The sequence below is a fragment of the Neopelma chrysocephalum genome, unplaced genomic scaffold (assembly GCF_003984885.1).
Source record: "Neopelma chrysocephalum unplaced genomic scaffold, ASM398488v2 Primary Assembly neopelma1_23, whole genome shotgun sequence".
Classification (NCBI taxonomy): Eukaryota; Metazoa; Chordata; class Aves; order Passeriformes; family Pipridae; genus Neopelma; species Neopelma chrysocephalum.
The window spans coordinates 19,428,852-19,450,243 of record NW_020897691.1 but is presented as its reverse complement, the minus strand read 5'-3'; the positions used below and the strand labels follow the sequence as shown (position 1 = coordinate 19,450,243).

General features: G+C 39.5%; 1 protein-coding gene across 1 annotated transcript in view; it reads right to left on the bottom strand.

The window, feature by feature from the left end:
- Nucleotides 1-21,392, bottom strand: part of SYNJ2 (synaptojanin 2) — a 70,998-nt gene that overhangs the window by 33,034 nt on the left and 16,572 nt on the right. The window contains exons 3-6 of the mRNA XM_027689059.1: nucleotides 15,389-15,659; nucleotides 12,768-12,993; nucleotides 4,072-4,155; nucleotides 2,278-2,339 (exon numbers count right to left, since the gene is read on the bottom strand). Of these exons, the coding sequence (XP_027544860.1) occupies nucleotides 2,278-2,339; nucleotides 4,072-4,155; nucleotides 12,768-12,993; nucleotides 15,389-15,659 (643 nt within the window). The remainder of the gene's footprint in view (nucleotides 1-2,277; nucleotides 2,340-4,071; nucleotides 4,156-12,767; nucleotides 12,994-15,388; nucleotides 15,660-21,392) is intronic.

Below are 21,392 nucleotides of genomic sequence, written 5' to 3'. Positions count from 1 at the left end.
AATCAGGAAGGTTAATAATCGTAAGAACTGCTGCACTGGATCAGACCAAAGGTCCTTTTAGCCAAGTCATCTGGCCCAGATGTTTAAGGAAAAACACAAATTAGGACAAGCAAAAAGTGGGGTGGTTTTTTAGTCTATGCCACCAAACTCTCAAAGTCAACATTTAGGGACTTTAAAATCAAGAGCTTTTAGCCAGATGCAGAGATACCCCTTCTCCCCTCAATACATCATTTTCAAGTTTGCATGCATGTGCTACAGAAGCCATGCCGGTCCATCAAGAAACAACTAGATCTTAAAGCCAACTTCCATCATGTACAAACAACACTGTAGTAGTACTTAAGAGGCAGCTGGATAGACAAGAAGAATAAAATAAACAGTCACACAAATGAAAAGTTACTACATGCTGCAAAATTACATGTAATGACAAAGTGTCAGAAAAACAGCAAGCACACATCTTCTGGCATGAACCTTTAAATGCTTAAACCAGAAATAAGTCCCACAGAAAATCATGGAAAGGAGAGAAAAGAAAGAAGTTATCTGCATTGCCTTCAAGAAATACAGCTAAACATATTTTCTGGCACATTTATGTTCTTGGTTCTGCAACCAGTTCGCTGTATGCCAACTCTTCCCATACATTTGCATCCCTCTGATCCCAGCATCAAGATCCTACCTCTCTGCCAATGTTGCTGCCTTACAATGAAACTACTGAAGCTCAAGTCACCCATTTCGGTACTGTAAGCAAAGTTTCCTGAGGATTTCTCAGGGAGACAGGATGAAAAAATATCCCCTAACAAGATTACCATTCGCTTCTCACAGAGCCTTCTCAACACAATAACCTATCAGATGGTTAAATGGAACAGGCTAAATCCACTCTAACACTCTCAGAAAAGCTGTAACAGGTTGTTAAATTCCAGTGTATTTTTCCATATAAGCAGTCACTTATTCCTTGCCCATTTTCAAAGGTCTATCTCTTGCAAATCAGTAAGCAGAGATATCATTAACTTCATCTAACCTAAAGGCACAAGGGGAAGAAGGAATAAGTGCAAGTTGATCCCTATGTTCATGTTTTTGACAAGAAAGCTATTCACCAATTGCATTAGGGTCAGGGCTAAATGGTGTTATGGAGTTGTTCCTTCCTGAGTTACTCTCAATTTCACAGGCAGTACAAGAGGATGATTGTTTTCTTCTTACATGAAATATCACTGCTGTGGAATGCAAACCTCTAAGATGGAACTTCAGGGACACTGGCAGGGCAAGTTATCATGGCACCAGATGGTCACGAGACCACGAGTCTCAAAGGCACTTGAAGTCAGTAGAATTTAAGAGCTCTAAAAGCTTGGAAAATGTAGGCCAAGAACCTTTGAAGCAGGGACTGCTTTGGTGCACAGTCCCTTAAGATTCTAAGCCCTGATTCGGAGTCTTCAGTGCTGCAAAACCAGTAACAGTCACTAATGTTTGCTAACAATTGCAGTAAATGAAATCAAGTAATTAAGAGGCCTTATTCAAAAGCAACATACACTCTGATCTGCCAAAACAAACCAAAACAGAAATTTATCACATGACATGGCATTTACAAGGTGAAAATTTCCCACAGCTCAAATTCGTCATGTCCTTTTCAGGCACTGTTCCCATGGATTTCAGTGGAAATATGCCCTTAAAGGATAGCACTTCATAGGCAGACATTCAAAGGAATCAAGGTAATGCATGTCTTTTTCTACAGTTTCCAGCTGACACAGAGTCTTAATGGCTTAAAAAGGTATACAAGCCAGTCTTTGTGTAAAATAGAAAAGCATCAGCATAACAGCATCATACAACACTGGTCATGAATAAGACACTGCTGTTTCTGTATAGGAGTAAAACAATGAGGAGAAAAACAAATCCAGAATGGAGTGGAAGCAGTGTTTACCCTTTAATTACCTGGGTTACAGTGGTAAAGCACACATGATATGTGTACCTTAAGTGTAAATTCACATTTGTTTGCTCACAAAGGGTTACAGAAACCTTTCTTTTGCATATCACTTAGTATTTCAAAGATTTTGCAGAAACAAGCCAGAAGATGAAATTAATTCAATTACCACTAAAAACAAGAAGGAAAAAGCACAAAAGTAAGCGACTAAATTAAATAAACCAATTTAATAATCTGCAACACCAGGGGGATTGGCCACATCATCTGAAAAATGTTTCACATTATCTCAGGATTTTCTAGGAAGACAAAGCTGTGGAATCTTGGTTAAATGCCAGGCTGCTGTGTTACTACCAAAGTGGAATGAAACCTACCTGTCAAAGGCAGGTGCATTAGCTTCCAGACCTCTGTTAAGCCTTAGATGACGGGAACCAACCTAAAATAAAATATTAGAAGAAAAAGAAATAATTTCTTAAACTGCTAGAGTCCTAAATCACTAGATATCTAGAGTAAAACATCTTTTTTAACAGCACCAGATACCTCTAGCTCCAACCACCTCCACACATAATATCCTTAATACAAAAGCCCCAGCTTTTATTAGACAACATTTACAATTACAAGTGAAAACACAATTATCGTTAAGCAAAGGGATACCTACATATCTTTTTATGGTCAAACAAATCACATTTCTTTGCCACCTTCCTCTTGCAAATAGCACACACTGCCTCACATTAGCATACTGTGTGCCCATTCCTACTGCCCTTGCCTTGGCAGAAAAGGCTGAAATTACACCAGTTCCATGGGTTGTATGTCCTGAGTTCTTTCGCAAGAATCAGAGCAGTCATTCAAATATATGAAGGATGAAATCCTGTGCCATCAAACTAATAGGATGTTTAATATGGATGTCAACAACAGTAGCCTCAAGCTTCTTTTGAATGATAGCTATTGTTATTACAGTATGCAGAGGGCTTCTTTCCTCTCCAGAAACTACACTACTAAGTATTTACAGGATCATGCATTGTTTCCTGTACTTCATCATCTTTCTTTGTTTTTCATGAGGTTGGTTTCTGCAATTTTTTCTAACACCAGTGCCAGTACATTCACATCCAAGGAGTAAGAATACATAATCTAATCCAGATTAGGCAAAAAACCAGACCTACTAAAAAGCTGAAAATTCTGTTTAACTAGAGATATTACCCACAAGCCAAAAATACTTGAGGAAAAGCTCAATGGCTTCATAACATAGAGAAAAACAGTGCTGTATACAGCTACTTCATGGGCAGTATGTGCACAAACATACAGACAGACTTGCTTTATAAAAAGAAATAAGTATTGCACTGGATGGTGCTAACACACAAGAACAATCCTTTAGTCATTTCCTTTTGTGCTAAATCCAGTAGCTCTGAATAGTACAGTGCTTAGATTTAATGATTTTTAAAAAAGTATCAAATAACCTTTAAAGCATCTAAAAAAAACCAGCTACATGATGCATTTTCTGTACTAACATATATGTGCATACTCATTTCAGTTGCTTATCCCTCTGTTAAGAGAATGCGAAGAGTGGTAGGATGATTCTTATTTGGGTTTATAACTGTGTATAAACTGCAAGTCACAGACCATTAAGTTTGATACGATAACCTCCCGATGAAATCCTACATCTCTGCCTTGCAGAAGATCAGGTTAGATCATTATCACCCTTTTGACTGAAATCAACACACCATCCAGATATTTTATTTTGTTTCAAGGTAGCATGCTTCTACAGAGCTCCTGGTATCGGTTAGATACTTCAGTTTTATTGTGGGGGTCAGTATCATCAAGCCAAGCAGGCATTTCAGAAGAATAGGTTATTCCAAATCAAACTGAAAATGTTATAAAGATATTGCTGTAAGCTTCAGTTTATAACATTAGGACATAGTCCCTTACAAACAGTTCCCTGTAGAGGCATTCAAACACACAAAAATGTTAAACTTCAGTTACCTGTAGCCATTTGTCTGGTTCTGTTTATCTAAACACACAAAACTTCCTAAAATGAAAAAGCTCAGTATTTTCACAGAATAAGCTTTGCAGCTCATTTAATGAAATATAAATAAATTAAATTTTATGTTAATTCTAAATTATAAGTAGCAAGAGAGAGATAAGCAAAGTAGGCTTTTTGATTATTTGTTTACCTGAAGCCCTGTTTGCTCCCAAAACAGTGGAACAGAACCTCTGATCTGCACAAAAGAAGAGACGTCATCATCCAAGTAAATTGTCTGAAAAAATAAAATAAAGGAGTACTGCAGTTAGATCTATCAGTCTGTGACCCCTTCATCAGGTGACAGCTAAAGACACTGAACTCAAAGGGTAAAAAAAGTAAACCATGTATCTCACTGTATCCACTTACTGCTCAGCCCCTTTTCCATAGTGTCACAGGCAGTGGAACAAAGCACAGCGTATTTGCTTTCATGTCATCTCAGCAGATTCAATTCACTACTCACCAGAAACAAGAGAAAATTTAAAACACCACCATTGCCAAGAAGGAAGGAATCTTTCATCCACAATGAAGATGGATTTGATCTACTGGTGGAGACACTCAGACCAGCTATATACTCTCCCGCTGTCTCTCTCACAAAACTTAACCATGCAAAATGTCATTGCTCCTTGTGACCGATGATGGGTAACGTCAGGTGTGGGATAAGCTTATCTCCTGCTGTATTTACTATTTCTTATTTCACTGCATGTTGTGCCTTGTCAGAGAGTCCAAATAAAACTCAAACCAGCAGCTTTGCCACTCCCACTCTGAGATAAAGTGAACAGCATGCGATCCACTTCTTTTCCAGGAGGCTTACAGCAAGAGGCTCCAAACTCCCCATTTCCTTCCCTAACCAGACCTCAAACTCTCCCTTTATATGTGTTCTTATGATCACCGTTAACAAGCTGATTTTGAGTCAAATCTATACGAAGTACAAACTGATTTCCCCTTTTCCCTTTCCTCTCCACCAGCCCCCAATCAAAGCGTTACATTATATGTTAACCTAGCACAAAAGGTGCTATCTTCAGATTCAGTGTGACCACAGAGCAACTGTGCAAAGCCCAGCTCCCTCCCCTAGGCTATACTTAGCAGCAGAATCCTGGCTGTTTGCCACAGGGGATACATGATACACGATACACATCTCCTTTATCCCATGCATGACAATGAGTGTTCTGCAGCCCTTCAGAGGAATAGTATCCAGGTTATCCAGGTAGCTGCTCTCTAACCACATCATATCATTTAGCACAACTGCTGCCAGCTGGCTAGTAGTTCTGAAAATAGAACAGAACATGAAAATGGGTTCCTCTACAGCTTTAATGTTGTTTGTCCTTTTGGAATTTGCCACTAGATGTGGCAAATGGGTAGCTCAGGGAAAGTGCCTGACCTTGACCTCTCATCTTTATAAGCACTATCAATGTACAATTTTTAGAGCTACATGTGCGAAAAGAAGTAAAGCTGCACTAGAGAGGTAAGTGTTTAGATAAAACTGCTGACAGAATATTTAAGTAATATTTATCATACTTTTTGAAGAGCACTTAAAACTGTCTCCATTTCACTAAGATGAAAGATTTAAGTGGCTTTGTTATGGCCACAATGTCAGTGTTGGAATGATAGCCAGCCCAGATTTGATTTTGATTATGTTTTGATTTTTTTAACCTCTCACCAACAAACTAAGAACCCTTTCTCTGTTGCATTGCATCCCAGCACAATCTCTTGCAAGAGAGGGGAGTACTCAGAGAGGCTTTCTTGAAAGACCTGTCTCGCATTTTGAGTAATGTGGCTCTAACGTGCTCTCCCATTAAAGTTTTCTGAACATTGCTGGTACCTGAGTGCAGGAGCTAATTACGATGGCAACACATTGGTGCACCTTTTCTTTGCATTTTTATGCTCAGAAGAGTTCGTGCCTCCTGCAGCTGCACTACAAGAGGAATAAGCAGACCCACCTTCTTCCGCTTTATCACATTCTCCCTGAGACAGGTCGTGCCAAAATGAGCCAATGACTTCTAGACACTGAATCATCTTTTCACTCACAGTCATGGGCCCAGAAGAGCTCATTCCAACGTAAAGCAAATTAATAGCACTACAAATTAATAGACAGTCCCAGCATTATCCTGACTAATATTAAATGAAGATCAGGTCCTGAATCTATGCAAAAAAGATTCAGGACTGGCTCACTTAAAAATTTGACAACAATCATCACCTTAGCAGTGAATGAGTTGAAAGGAATCATCTAATGATGACAAATACAGAAAAAGCTTTACCTGAAGTACAATTTGTCCACTCAAACAGCTTGCTACAGAGGATCAGTTTTCTTTACAATCTTCTGGAATGTCCTTGTTTCCATACCTAACTGCAAAACTGATAGCTCAAGTATCTCTTCGACCAGGTCTTCTAGATATCCAGCTGCAAATTCTCTAAACCCACTGATTAACAGATAATAATTCCAATCTAATACCTGCAGTTTGACATCTTCTTGAGCTACAGTTTAAATGGAAAGTATTTAATCAGTTACAGATTATGAATATATAACCTTCTTCATGCCAAATATAGAAGAAAAATGTCGCAGGGTATTTTGTCTTGAGGCCTGGTCCAGTGGGGGAAGAAAGACGCACAAGACACACAAGACACACAAGGATAGTGAGACGAGATGTCTGCCTGCTCAGTGCAGCAGGCAGCCTTTATTGAGTTTTCCAACTTCACACACAACACAAACATATTCCCACAACAACACCCAGGAATCCAAGCACCTGCACATTATCAAACCGTCTTAACCTTGTACTCCCTGCAACCCAAGGCCGTGTCCATGGAAACCATCTAACCAGCTCCACTGCTCCCATGGAACATGGCCTCACTTTTGCACTACCTCAAACTTTAATTGTGGGGCTTCCCCCCACAGAAAAATACTGACCAAACATTTCTGCCTTTCTGCATTAACAGATGCTCTATTTCCACCTATTAGTGAGTTAACAGATGTTTGTTGCTACTATCACTCACATTTTCTGTTCACTGGTTTTGACCCATTACCTCTTCTGTTTTCTTCTCTATCAACCTGTCCATTCGGAGAAATGAACAAACACCAAAATATTCAAACTACTTGGGGATCATTCCTGTGAGCTAAACAGGATGCCTAAATCTTTAGGCAATGGGTTGGGGGATCCTCTGTCGAGCTGAGGTCTAATACAATATGGACCCCCATATGACGACAGAGCATTTTAAAGACACTGACATTTTTATGCATATTGCCACGTAGCTTTTAGAAATCAGCCTCTCCAACACAGTCATTCATAAGAAAGTACTCCACTTAGCACCTTTTTTTTTTTTCTGTTCACTTACAGGGCTCATCATTCTGTTCTCTGGAGCAATTCTCTGGATTTTTGCAATCCTTTCACCTCACTCTCATGACCCAGAAGAATTCAACATTATTTTCTTCCAAGCTGCCACTGAATTGGAAAAAGACCTAGTATTTTTTTAATGAGTGGGAGACTTAGTAAAATTACTTTTCTGCCAGTCATTCCTTCCTAAACAGACTGTAACCATTTCATTAAGCATTACGACTGTGCAAATCTTACCCCACTACCCTTCATTCACCACTCCAAGGAACATGACCCCTGATCCTGACTTCCTACTAGCAGACTTGTTAAGTAAGGAGGTTTAAAGACTGAGACTAAGAGGACTTTTCAGATCAGAAATGGACATAAATAATATCCATATACACTGTAATTTTAACTATTTGTTAAAATTTTTAAAAAGCACTGATAATACATTCAGGTTAAAATTTTACTAATAAATAACAGATTCCAACTTTGTCGCTTACGCATGGACAAGTGCAAAATTTCTTTTCTCACATTCTTCACAGCCGTGATCATTTTTTGTGCACAATATCATGTTTTCTACAGCACATCTGTCCCACTTTTTTGTCATTCTATTTTTGACTTTATTACCCTCTCCTCTAGCAGATCCATTTCCCTTATTTTAAGGTACTAGACAAAAGATAAAGAGTTGTTTAAGAAAATAAACTTTTAAAAAAAATAAACAGCACTTTGTATCCAGAATTTTCCTGTCCTCTGTTTTCCTTAACTCGTGGACAAGAAATACATCCAAGAAGATCATACTGGTTTTCCTCTAAAAGTTCAACAACAACCAGTTACTTTTTGGACAATGCTTTGTCATTAGGATTGATGTATACTGCTAAATCTCTGTCTTTGGGCTTCAAAAACTATTGTGGAGTCTTATCTCTTGTCTTAGATCCAAAATGACAGCAAGTTGTTGCCTACATGCCCCAGGGAGAATTTTCATTCCTATCAAAACCTTGAAACACTTGAAGACTAACTCATTAGTCTCAAAGAGTCTGACCCGTAGTACAATCCAATCCAGTCAGATGCATGAATTTTCAGACAGGTCTCCTGAAGTGTCCCATCAGACATCATAGTAGCAACTGGATTCTCAAACAACGCGGAAGACCTCTTTGCCTTAATAATAGATTGCTTGTCCTCTGAACCCCGGTGTTAGAATTTGCCATGTTTTTCTTTCAATTCCTGTTGTCTTTCTGGCCTCCTTCTACAGCTCCAGTATCAAGGGTGATAGTACTGACAGTTCAATAGGACATTTTTCAATTTTTCTCTTCTGTTGCATAGGGCCAGACCTTGCCCCTGTGATCCAAGGATCCTTCCTGGTAACACAAGCTTCGCACACAGGTACTGCTAGTAAGCTTCTGGGCAAGAAGCAAACATCTATGTCAACCAGTTGGTTCTAATCCCAGCATGCCATGCCCATTCATTGCTTGGAATAATTTATTCACTGATCTCCATCACTCAGCTTTGTGAGAAAGAAATAATCATTCAATCAAAACTTCAAATGGCAAAATTCATTACAGACTCAGGGGGCACACAGAGACATAGTCCATGATGAAATGGATACTCAGATGGCTTATTCTGGGATCCCCAGCTCTGCCACACAACCCACAAAGAGCATGGACAACAGATGGCCTAAACATACCAATCTGTGTGTCCCTTTAGCTCAGACCACAGGATCCAAGGATATACTTGCCAAAATAATCCTTTTTCTGCCTTGCCTGCGGTCATACTAATTTGATCCAGAAAATAAATTAACCACATGACTGCATCCATTCCTCTCCTGGAAAGCTCTCCAAAACGATCTAGGAGTTATTGTGAAATGGGGATCATTTTCCTTAATCCATGCCTGACATTTTTTTCTTAAATTGGAAGAAAGGAAAGGTTAATCCAAATTCATGGTATTTCCTTTTAATGCTTTGTCAAGGTTTCCAATTTCCATTTTCTTTACTGAATAGTTCCATGAAGGGGAAAACAAGTGAAACCATTCATTTACCTTTGATTAATTAGAATTGTTCCCTCTAAGTCACCCACTAAGATACACTCTTAAGTGTAGCATGAGTGGAGAATAACTGCTGGAGGAGCTGAAAAGTAAACAGTAACAGGCACACAAACTAAATGAAGAATGCATGCCAGTTTCTCAAAGCTATCAGCAGAAAAGAATTAAAAGAATGCAACACAGTCTCAACTTCAAAGGATTACTAGGAGGGGAAGAAAAGGGGAAGGGAAACATTTAAGCTACAGCTGAGAAACAAAGACTGAATTTAAAATTACTTGAGGATTAACTGCAAAGCTGCAATAGAAAGGGCTACCATCCCATTACAAAATACTGTCAGCAGATCTGGAAGTACACATTAGAGAGATTGCCGTCTTTTCCCTTCATTTTGCTTTTCCTTAAGTGTTTCCTCTAATTTTTGTTTTCTTCTTTCTCTGTAAAGACGCAAGCCAAATGATCAAATATCTGAAAGATCTACTACTAGCTTTTCTTTTTTTTTTTTTTAAGCAAAAGTGAAGTAAGATATTTAACTTTTCCCCTCTTCTTCTCAAACACTGTGAGTCACAGCAGTTTAGTAAGCCCACAAAAAAATGACTCATTGCAGAGCTAAAATGCCACAAGGCTAACTCAGTGGGAGACCAAAACATACCATCTATGCATAAAAGAGCTGCCTGGAGATAAGATTAATTGTTTCTCCCTCTTCTAAAAACAGAAAAATGTTAGAAGCAATTCCTACAAAGGGGCAAAAAAGTCCTGGGTTTTCAGAATCCTAGGGTGCTATTTATCCATGAAAGCACATAGCCAGCATGCCATTATACTGTACGGGCTGCAGCAAATGGAAACAAAATGTTATTCAGCCAAGATATTACCTCATAGGAGATTAGTCAGTAGTCTACTATGAAAGTAGGAGAGAGTTTATTCTAGGACTCTTCCTTCCTAATGTCAAGGGGATGCCAGCCTGAACTGGATCTCAGGCATCCCAGTGGTTAGCCCAACTTTGCTTTCTTAGGACATGCAGCTTGGTAAAACTAGTGTTTGGCACCAGTAGGAACAGCAACCTTCTTTACTTCTAGAACAAAACCCAAAGAAAAACACACAATCCTTTAGAACTGCAAACCCTTGTTATAACTTAGAACCTACTCGAGCCTTTCATTCTAAAATCATTCCACTCTTTCACTTTTGCCAATCCAATTGAAAAAAACACCCCAAAGCCTTCAGTCCTGCACTTCAGCCTCTGGCTGAACAGAAACAAAGCACAGCAGTTCCCATGAAGTGCCCAACCCAGCCCCAGCTAAGGGAAGCATTAGCAATCAAGTACTGTTTGAGGAGCCAAGCCTCAGGTTCTCTGCTAGAATGCAAACACCATTTTATTTTTCATGCTAATCATTTGCAACATGATGTACTCCAGGAATATAATTAAATAGAATGAGTTACTTCTGACCCAAATAGTGAGCAGGATAGCAGAAGTATTTCCCATAATTAGACAACTGCTAAGTGCAGTGCTACCAATGTGAGACTGATCTGAAAGAAAGCTGATAACCCTTTCTAACATTTTCTTTCCTCTGCATTTCAGCAAGAGAACATTCTTCAAATCCTGAGTAACATGCTCTGCAATAATGCTCATGAGAAAATACTCAACTAAAACAGCAGAATGTACCAAGTTATTACTTAAAGTGGCATATCTCCCTTCTGTTCCCAAGTTCCAGGGGAAAATTCCTCTTTTCAGTAAGTAGTTCCATCTGCATCCCCCAATGCACTGACAGACTTTCTAGAAAGACGTAGATGCTGCAGGACTTGACCTGTAGTTGGTTTGGAGCAGAGGTGCAGAAGAGAATTATTACCAGAGAATTCAGAGGCTGGCATTAGAGAGCCAAGCACTGCAGGGGAAGAGTTTGGCATCCAACAAGCAGAATTGGAAGCTGGAACACTAAGTGGAAAGTTGTCAGCCTTACTGAAAATGCAGGCAAACCAGGAAAACAAGGGACATGAGCAAAATGTCATCCACATCCCCATGAGAACTCTGACTACTGGGCAGAAGTCACACATATAACACTGTCCATGCTTTGAGCACATCTGGGGAATCAAACCTCACAGCAAGCTGGGAAATACCAGTCTGCAACTCCTCCAGGCATTCTCCTGAGGAACAAAGCACTGTCAAACATAGGGTAGCTGTACATGTGCCTTTAGGCAGAACCAGGTGAAGAGGTTAAAGGTGCAACATAAAGGGAACATCTTAGAGGAAATTTGGAAAGTATCCAAACATTGCTACCTGTCTCATGCAGCAGGATAACAAAAAGGACCACACCAGGTGTGAGCTGCTACATTCACGCACTGCCATGAGGAAATACTAGTAGTGATGAAGTATGGGCACATCCGAGAGGGGATGCCATCCTCAGCCATGAGGCACAGTCCTGCAATGACACAGCTTTAACTCTTCTGGAACAAGCAATGATACAGCTTAAGTATCTACATTATACTCACTGTGTCATGCTCCCATTATGAGCATCACATAAGCAATCTACTTTCACTGTACATGCACCTAGATATACAGACACATATATACACATATAAAACAATCTATGCTACATATGCAGTTGTGTAGGTCTGCCCAGAAGATGCTGAAAACAACCAAATTTTAGGAGCAAATCCTTATCCTTTGTTGAAAACTACCAGCCATTTTTCTATTCTGTTTATAAAGTCATCCATTTCGGTATGATGGTTCTGCCTGCTAGTAATTACTACTTCTGTTCAAAAAGAAAAAGGTGATTGTAAATGAATAACTAAGCACTCATTTCAGCTGGCACCGAAGGTTTCAGATTCTTCAGGGTCCAACGCTTTTTACTGACTTTCAAGGTAGCAAGCTAAACCATGTGTAATAAAACCAACTGACTCTGTTATTTTGTTTGGCAGTGCCAATCAAGGGAGCCTGCTGAATGCATTTCACACACATATTTTGTCTCAGCATCAGCTTTTACCATATATGTATAAAACTGTCATACCACCTCTCACTGGAGAGAATCCCCCACAAATCAAAGGGGAATATAAAGCACTCTCTTCCAAAACGAGTTGAACTGGAATTTGCCCGACTCTGAGATGATGCTATTTTTTCTACATTTTCTTTAATAGCAAAAGATGATTTGACAGTGAACTTTACTAGCCAAAGATGATTTTCCAGCAAACACAGCACCTTTGCTGGACAGCTTACTGAATAGTTTAAAACCTCATGTCTATATTTCACTACAGTATCAAATGGCCAGACTTTCACATTCAGGGAAAAAATCAAAAGTATGTGAAAATTGTGTGAATGGAAAAGTTAGAAACACAGAAAAAGAGCAGATCACAAAGAAATGCTTAATGGGCAAAAATAAATAGATCTGCCATGCAGTGATATTTTAAATATTCTTGGAAAAAACACTTGCTGAACTTCTTTAATTCTTGTTGGAAATTATGCCCCAATTAAACACGAGTGGACTAAATTATTCAAAGCCATTGGATACATCCACTTACCTGCTCTGTCTCAACAAAGTTAGACACATGTCCATCATCATTGACTCCTCGAACGTGGAATCGGACACCAGCTCGCTCACAGCTGATGCGAGAGATGAGGCAGGCTTTTGCCTTCTTGTGGGAGGCATAAACAGTGCGAATGTCCACTACACCACAGATCACTTTCAGCAACCAGTCAGAGCAGTTCACCTGGTAGGGTTTGAAGGGCACATGCAGTAGCTGGTTCCTGAAAGGTTCAACAACAAACAGACACATTACTGAATAAAATAAACAGACAGGCATGGGTGCCACCTGCCAACAATTACTAATTGAATCAATTAATGCTTTGTGACCCCTTTTTTGTTGTATCTTTCCTTTATCCAAAACCAAGAAATATCAGGTAGAAACCCTTGTGAATTGCTACAGTGAACTGAACATGGCAAATTTTAACACCACAACTACCACCAAGGTGCTGCCTTTACATCTTGTACCTGTATTTTAACTTTTTTTAAAAATTACACCACTGTCAAGCTAATTATTTTTTTGAACATTACTGCCTGGACCTTAGCACTCACTACAGGATGAAGAACCAGTTCAAAATCCACTGGGATTTTCAGACAAAAATTTCCAAGCAGAAATTGGAAGTCAAAAGAGATACTGCAAAAAGTGCTACTAAAATTAAGAGGAACGTCTGTTCTAACCTTCAATTTATTTTAAGATCAACAACTCAAAAAACCTATCATGCCTGGTTAACAGTGACTAGTCTCTTCTATTATGATGTTTTTCCTCATCTCACTTTTCAAAATGTGCCTTTAGTCACATAAGAGGGCCAAGAAAATCCCATTTATGATAATTTATTTCTCAACAGCAGATCTGTACAAGAGTTATTACACCTAGCAAAGCCTCTGAAGAATCGTTCTTCTAAAGTACACCATTTGTCTGAAAAAGGTGCAAGACATTCTTACATTTTTAATCCAAATATGTAACTGAAAAAGCAGCTCTAAAACAATTATTGCTCTTTCTTTCACCTGTTTCTCCTAGTTCTATTTACAAAGGAAGTCCTCACTCAGACAAATTCCAGTAGAATTTTTTTTGTTGCACTTCATTTAACAAGCAGTTTGTATTGCTTATAACTAAAGTCCTCTGACACTTTTCATTGTGTTACTATTTTTCTCATTGTTTACTTTTCTCAAGAATCTATTGTTTGGTCTCAAATTTCCCATGTCACCTAATTACCTCAAGATAAATTTTCTTTGAAAATCTTTTTGCCCTAAATGTGATGTTGTCACCATTCATCCCTGTTCTAAAATACATAGGAGAATGGAACCTCTTCAAAGGCTACATCTAAATTAACCAGAAGCAGCAAAGAAGGAAAGTTCAAATATACTTATCTTCCAAGAGGAAAAGTTTCAAAAGACAGCACAGGGAAAAAAGTTACTTCAAAGGTTGTTTCTTTGTTAAGGGATATTTCCAACTTAGGAGGCTCATCATTGGAACATGATGAGCTCATTTCTGCCATGTGTCTGACTTGTCATGCTTGCTGAGATTTTTGAGATGGATGCATAATTATCATAGTTGAAAGCAAATATTACATTTCTCTCTTTGGAGTTAAATTCAAAACACTAGATGTTACCAGGCAAAAATCACATCATAGCTAGAAAGATTATTTAGCCTAACTGAACTGCTCTCTCATGTTAATTTATCATTCATTAAGAACTTTTTTACTTCTTTAATATTCACCTACTTTGGGCCACATGACTTATTGTACATTCTAGCAGCACACCCACATTTAACCCTGCCAGTTATTTTCCACCTACATCAAACCCTCATTTATTTCCATTACAGCTGTGCCTCCCGTGCGACTATCTTTTTGTTTAAAAAGAAATGAAAAAAAAAAGGATATAGAAATTCAAGCATTCTGCCAAAGCTTGTAAAGCAAACAAACCAAATTACATCAATCGCAAACCCACCTAGGAAAGACAAAACCCAGCACTGTTTTTTCCTTTCCCCTCAACCAATACTTACCACAATAAGAAATACTTTTTCTGTGCTTTAAAGGCACAAGAAAGTAAAAAGCACAGAACAGTGTATCACAGGACTTTCCTTTCGTGCAACATACACTTGCACTGAACTGTAAACATATTAATATTGATGTTTGCAACATAAAAACCAGGGCATATTACTGAAACATTAAGCTACAGACTTTAAACACATGAGCTTTTCAGAAAGAGAAGATACTTCAGCACAGATTTATGGAAAGGGATTTATGAAAAGGTCAGGTGCATGTTTCTATTAGATGACTTTAAAGTAAATTATTAGAAAGAATTGAAGGGGAAACTATTAATGACATATAGAGACGCGTTTCTATAATGTGAGCAATACATCTTGTGTTTCCTTCTTTGAAGCGTAAATTGTCATTTTATAATTGTTTTTCACTATCAGAGTATTTTAATTAACAGAAGTTACTTGTTTTACCCAGGTTTACCATGAATTCACTAAGGCCACGTGCCCTCTAAAATGACATGTCAATGAAATAAAAGAAGGTGCACCTGAAATGCACGTTCATTTCCCTCTGAGAGTGTCTGACCAGTAAGATACAGGTGGGGACCACACAAAACTCTGGTGTAACATGCAGTACTAACCAGAAGAACGAGTTACCAGATTCATAGTCGTTATCACCCTGCTTCTGAGCCCGCAGAGTCAGGTCAAAGTTTGAGCCTGCATTAGGCCATGAGAAATAGAACATCCCAGAGTTCAGTATTTTCTTCAAGGCAGTAACACGCTCATCTTCCTTAGTTTCTTCCTGGAGAGGACAGAAATCTGTTCCAGTAATTTTATAAACTTCAGTGTCCAGGATTTTTCCCACTGACGTACAGCCTGTCACCAGAACCAGAAAGTGCAGACGAGTGTTCCCTAGAAGGTGACAGATAGTTACAAAAAGGTTACATACAGGTGGACATAGTTTCTCATCAGTGCTGTCACATGCAATGCTGACAAGGCTCCAGCAGAGGCCAGCGTCTTTGCTTCACAAGATAAATACAAGAGACAGTCATGCACGCTGTGCTCTTTACATTTCTGAATTCCTATTAACTGCAAGTGACTGCAATTGCACAATATTCCACACTACTTATCCATCCACATCCTTTGCTGCATTAGAGTGTTTTTCCCACTGACTTTATAAAAAGCAAAGTGCTTGCTGTTGGGACATTACTAAAAAAATCAAATGTCACCATCGTAGAGAACAAACAGCATTCAGATTCTTTACTGGCTTCAGCTGAAGCTGGATGTGTTCAGTCATTTAGAAAAATTCAGTATTATCAATTCTTGAGATTTTAGTTTTAATGTCACAAAAGAGTGTACACGATTAGATGACATCAATTAATGGCCCATCTTCGTGAACGAAGATTTGGGGAAAGGTCTTTTACCTTTCCAGCCTGCGCAATGGATTTTTTAGGTGAGACACAGCCTGCGCTGAACTGAGCCCACCCTTTAATCCTAAGGTTCATCTGCCGGGGCCAAGCAAGCTTGGACAATGGCAGTGAGGTCCTCAGGACGTAGGTTTGTTTAGAGTGTCCTTCTCATAGATGGATGGCCACACAGGGCTAACGACCTCCATCAGGCCAGGAGACCGGGATTTGAACCCGTGGTCGCAGCAGTGAAAGTCCTGCACGCTAACCACTAGGCCACCAGGGGTCTCAGATGACATCAATTATCACAAAAAGAATTACAGCTGCCATGGCTGTGAGGCAAAATGTGAAATCATGAAGCAGCTGAAGTTCAGGGCCCCAAAACTAAAAAGCTACATTTTGAAGCTTCAGAACACCATTGTAATCTGATCTCTTGTACACAGTCTCTGCTCATTGTCTCTGAAATTATAATTAAGAAAAAGTATAAGTGTTCTGAGAACATTGCTTTTGCTAGGAAGAAATTATTTGATTCACTTAAATTGGCCTGTAATGGAGACAATGTCATCCTGTTCACCCTAGTTAGTAAGAAAAGGTGGAAATTAGCCAAGATTTATTAATTTAGCATAGCAGAACCAACATCTGACCTGCCAAGAGCAAGTTAATCAGCTAATGGTACAGTGACAATCTGGGACAGTATGGCTTCAGACAGCAAAAGGGAACACATTTTTTAGGATCAATTTTCAACCCTCCAGGGTGACCCATCATCTCAAAACACAGAACAACATTCACACAACTATTTTTTTCTGAAACACCAACAGAGGAGTCCTTGCTTTGAGATCACAGGCTGGCTACAGAAACTTGAGTTAGGGGTGGTTTTCAGCAGGGCCAGAATATTTGCGTAGGCACGTGGGACTGGCATGGCAGGACAAGGTGGGAGATTAGATCTTATTCATTCTGTTCTGCTGACTCCAGTTTTGCATAAAGGCCAGTGTAGGTGGTATTTACTAAAAAGCTCTGTTCATCACATTTCTTTCTGTAACAAGAGCATGCTGTGTTCTCCTTCTTGAGTGCTTTCAAGAAGTTTGTCTTCTGTGCTTTTGACAGTGCAGCAGAGTGCTAGAAATACATAAAACCTGACAGTTTATTCCTCCTTTGCACATGACTGTGCATAACTAAAAAGAATTAAGAATAGGAGACACATCAGCTATCACTATGTAGTTCATAAATGACTAAGTACTGTCTTGCAGACTCCAGAAAGGGTTAGGAGGAGTTAGCTGTCTCTCGGGATAGCAAATAGCTTCCATGACTTAGTTGAAACCATGCAAAACCGATCAACTCAAAGTAAACTTCAACCATGAGAATCTGGGAGCAATGTAAAGAAACACTACTAATATGCCTCACTATCAGTTAGCCTCGGGGACAAGAAAAACAGTAGTGACAGACTCGGAGAGCTGGCTGGCTGGGATGCTGAGACAAAGAGTACAAGTCCTTTCAATGCCTTCAATGAACTTAAAGTTTCCTAGACAGTTCAGAAGAGATCAAATGAGAAAGTCGACAGTAAAATAGCCAAAGAGAACAAAAGTTTAATAACAGTGAGCTTGTTATCTGTGGTTCTGTCCTTTGAGAATCATGTAACAGGTAGAAAATAGCTGAATCTAAACAAAGCAATCCTTTAAGAAGACAATGAGTAGGAATAAAGCATGACAGAAAAGCCAATTAACAGTATTGTTTTGCCTTACCTAGAAACTTGCTATTGCTCAGCAGAGACTCTAGACTCTTTTTACTACCTCCTCTACTCAACCACTCACCCCCCAAATGGAATACACATCTGCACATTCAAAGGTCCAGCATCTCTACTCCCCCAGATCACTAGCTAATAAGCTCAAAAAGAGCTATCATAGCTAGGAAAATATCGAATTGTTCCTGAAGCATCAGGAGATTGGTTTTTTGAAGCTGTAATACTTTTCTGCCACTGTGCAGTAACCCCACATGAAAGTGTTGGGGTTGTTCAGCCTGAAGAGAAAGGCTCTGAGAAGGCCTTATTGCAACCTTTCAATATATAAAGGGAGGCCTATAAAGAAAGATGGAGAGAGACTTTTTACAAGGGCAAGGGGCAACACTTCAAAACTGAAAGAGGGCAGGTCTAGATTGGATGCAAGGAAAACATCTTTTACAATGAGAGTGGCAAAACACTGGAACAGGTTGTCCAGAGAAGTTGCGGATGCTCCATCACTGGAAGTGTTCAAGGCCAGATTGGATGGGGCTTTGAGTAACCTGGTCTAGTGGAAGGTGTCCCTGACCATGGTGGGGGGGTGGAAGTAGATGGTCTTTAAAGGTCCCTTCCAACCCAAGCCATTCTACAATTCTATATATACACACAATAAGTCTCTTTACGGTACTCCAAATTATGGAGCAGCTGTCACGCACTTCTCATGATACCTTTTGGACAGAGACAGGCTGGCAAGGGTGTTGACACTTACAGCCCAGAAAACTGGAGAAAATTGATGAAAAGAAACAAATAGATTTAAGGTATGATAAAGCCTGCTTTGCCATTTTGTCCTCCGAGGCTGCTTTGGGAGCTGAGGTGGTCTTCAGATCAGCTCTAATAACCTCTCTTATTGCTTAAATCACTCAGGATATGCTACGAAACCAGCCAGAATGCAGAAACCCTACAACACCACAGCCTCAGCTTAACAAAAATCTCTCTGAATCTGCACCTTGGAAAAAAGTCCCAAGCCCCATCCTCTAATATCACTTTCATCCTAGGTAGTATTTGGACACAGTTCTTGGGAATCAGCTCTGGGCTATCCACTGTCTGCAGGAGGAAGATCCTTACCTGATGCACATGCTGCTCTTGGCACAGGCTAATCACAATATCCCATTGACAGACCTCAAGACCTGTGTCCTGCCCCTTTTTATTCACAGCACAGATGTAGCCATGGGGTTCTGAGCAAAGGTAAAGCTCCTGTCAGCATTTCGACCTTTTAGAAACTCATAGAGCAGAATTATTGCTAACAAAACACTACTCCACTATTCAACTTTTAATCATGTCTCCATTAAGGTGTAAGAAATTCCTCAACATTAAGCTATAGAGCTACACATAGAGAAAGCTTTCCCTGTCTTCCCTTCTTTACCAGCAACATCAGTTTATGCCTGGGAATCAATTCTTTCAATCCTAAACCTTTATTCTCACACTCTTTTCTCTGAACCCAGGCAGTCAATGTTTTTATATATATCGGTAAATACACTGAACAAGTTTGTAATGGAAATTATAAATGCGCTATCTCCACTCACACTTTCACTTAGGCGTTTTTTCATATTGCAAATGTTATTCCAAGGAATAAAACAAAAGGGGATACTAAGCAAGTTTGCAGATGACACAAAAATCGGAGGAGCTGTTGACTCCATCAAAGGCAGGGAGGCCCTGCAGAGAGACCTTGACAAATCAGAGGACTGGGCAATCACCAACCATATGAAGTTTAACAAGGGAAAGTGCTGAATTCTGCACCTGGGATGGGGCAATCCTGTATGTACATACAGAGTAGGGAAGGAGATACTGAAAAGCAGTGCCACAGAAAGGGACCTGGGGGTCCTAGTCAATGGCAAGCTGAATACGAGTCAGTACTGCCCTGGCAGCCAGGAGGGCCAACTGTGTCCTGGGGGGCATCAGGCAAAGCATCACCAGCCGGTCGAGGGAGGGGATTGTCCCGCTCTGCTCTGCACTGGTGCGGCCTCACCTTGAATATTGTGTGCAGTTTTGGGCACCATAATATAAGAAAGATATTAAGCTGTTAGAAAGCATCCAAAGGAGGGCAACAAAGATGGTGAAGGGCCTTGAGGGGAAGCCGTATGAGGAGTAGCTGAGGTCACTTGGTCTGTTCAGAACCTGGAGAAGAGGAGACTGAGGGGAGACCTCATTGCAGTTACAACTTCTTTGTGAGGGGAAGAGGAGGGGCAGGCACTGATCTCTTCTCTTTGGGGACCAGTGACAGAAACCAAGAGAATGACCTGAAGTTGTGTCAGGGGAGGTTTAGGTGGGATAGTAGAAAAAGTTTCTTCACCCAGAGGGTGGTTGGGCACTGGAACAGGCTCCCCAGGGAAGTGGTCACAGCACCAAGCCTGACGGAGTTCAAGAAGTGTTTGGATGATACCCTCAGGCACGTGGTGTGACTCTTGGGGATGGTCCTATGCAGGGCCAGGAGTTGGACTTGATGATCCTTGTTGATCCCTTCCACCTCAGCATATCCTGTGATTCTGATTCTGTAATAAGGCAGAAACATAACATTCCCAGCCACAGGAAAAATGTTTCTGCTTATTTGCCCATCTCTGAAAGTCTGATTATTATGAACTTACTAAAGCAAAAAAAAAGAAAGAAAAAAAAGAAAAAACCAATCCATTTATTTCTCAATTTAAACTTCAAAAAGTCATTGTGGTTTCTTTTCTGTTATGTAAGTGTCAACAATCCATAATCTTTCCTCTTGAAAATAGATATGCACATGAAAACAGCTGTATCAACCACAACCTAAATGCACTTAAATTTAAGAGTAGAAATTACTTAAATTGCTTCAATCAGGATGTACGCTGCTACTGGAACAAGTGATTTTTATAAAAAGCATAATTAAAATCAATTTTCCCTATTCTAAAAAATTCAAATACTACATTGTTTGGCAACTGTTCAGTCATTGCATGGAAAATAACATTTTTAGCTGACAAGAACTTACTGAAAATTTCTTTTAGTTCCTAAAATATTAATTTTTATTATCCAAGTAAATCTCATAAAAGAATGCACAAAGTTGCACTCCCAGTTTGCACCCCAAAAACAAACAAACAAACAATCCTGCTGTGAACACAACATGGAATTTCCTATGGTAAGTGGATTTGCAAGGCCATCATACAAGGAAGAGAAGATTTTTTAAATTGGTTTTGCTGCACAAACTGTTACAATATCACAACTTTAATGAAATAGATCAAACTGAAACACCTAGATATTCCTTAAACCCAGAAGGTATTTCCCCTTAAAACAATCAAGATTATTCCTTTAATCCCTGCAGTCTTAACTTTTTAAAACTGCAATTCACTACCATTTCCAATTCTATAATGAAATTAAAAATACTTCTCCTTTTAAGTTTCCAGTAAAATTGTTTTATGCACGTAGCATTTGAAGTACCAGACTAACACCAATCACAAGAAAAAAACATCAGCTAGTCCAACCCACCTGGCAGCATCATCAGGAAGCATA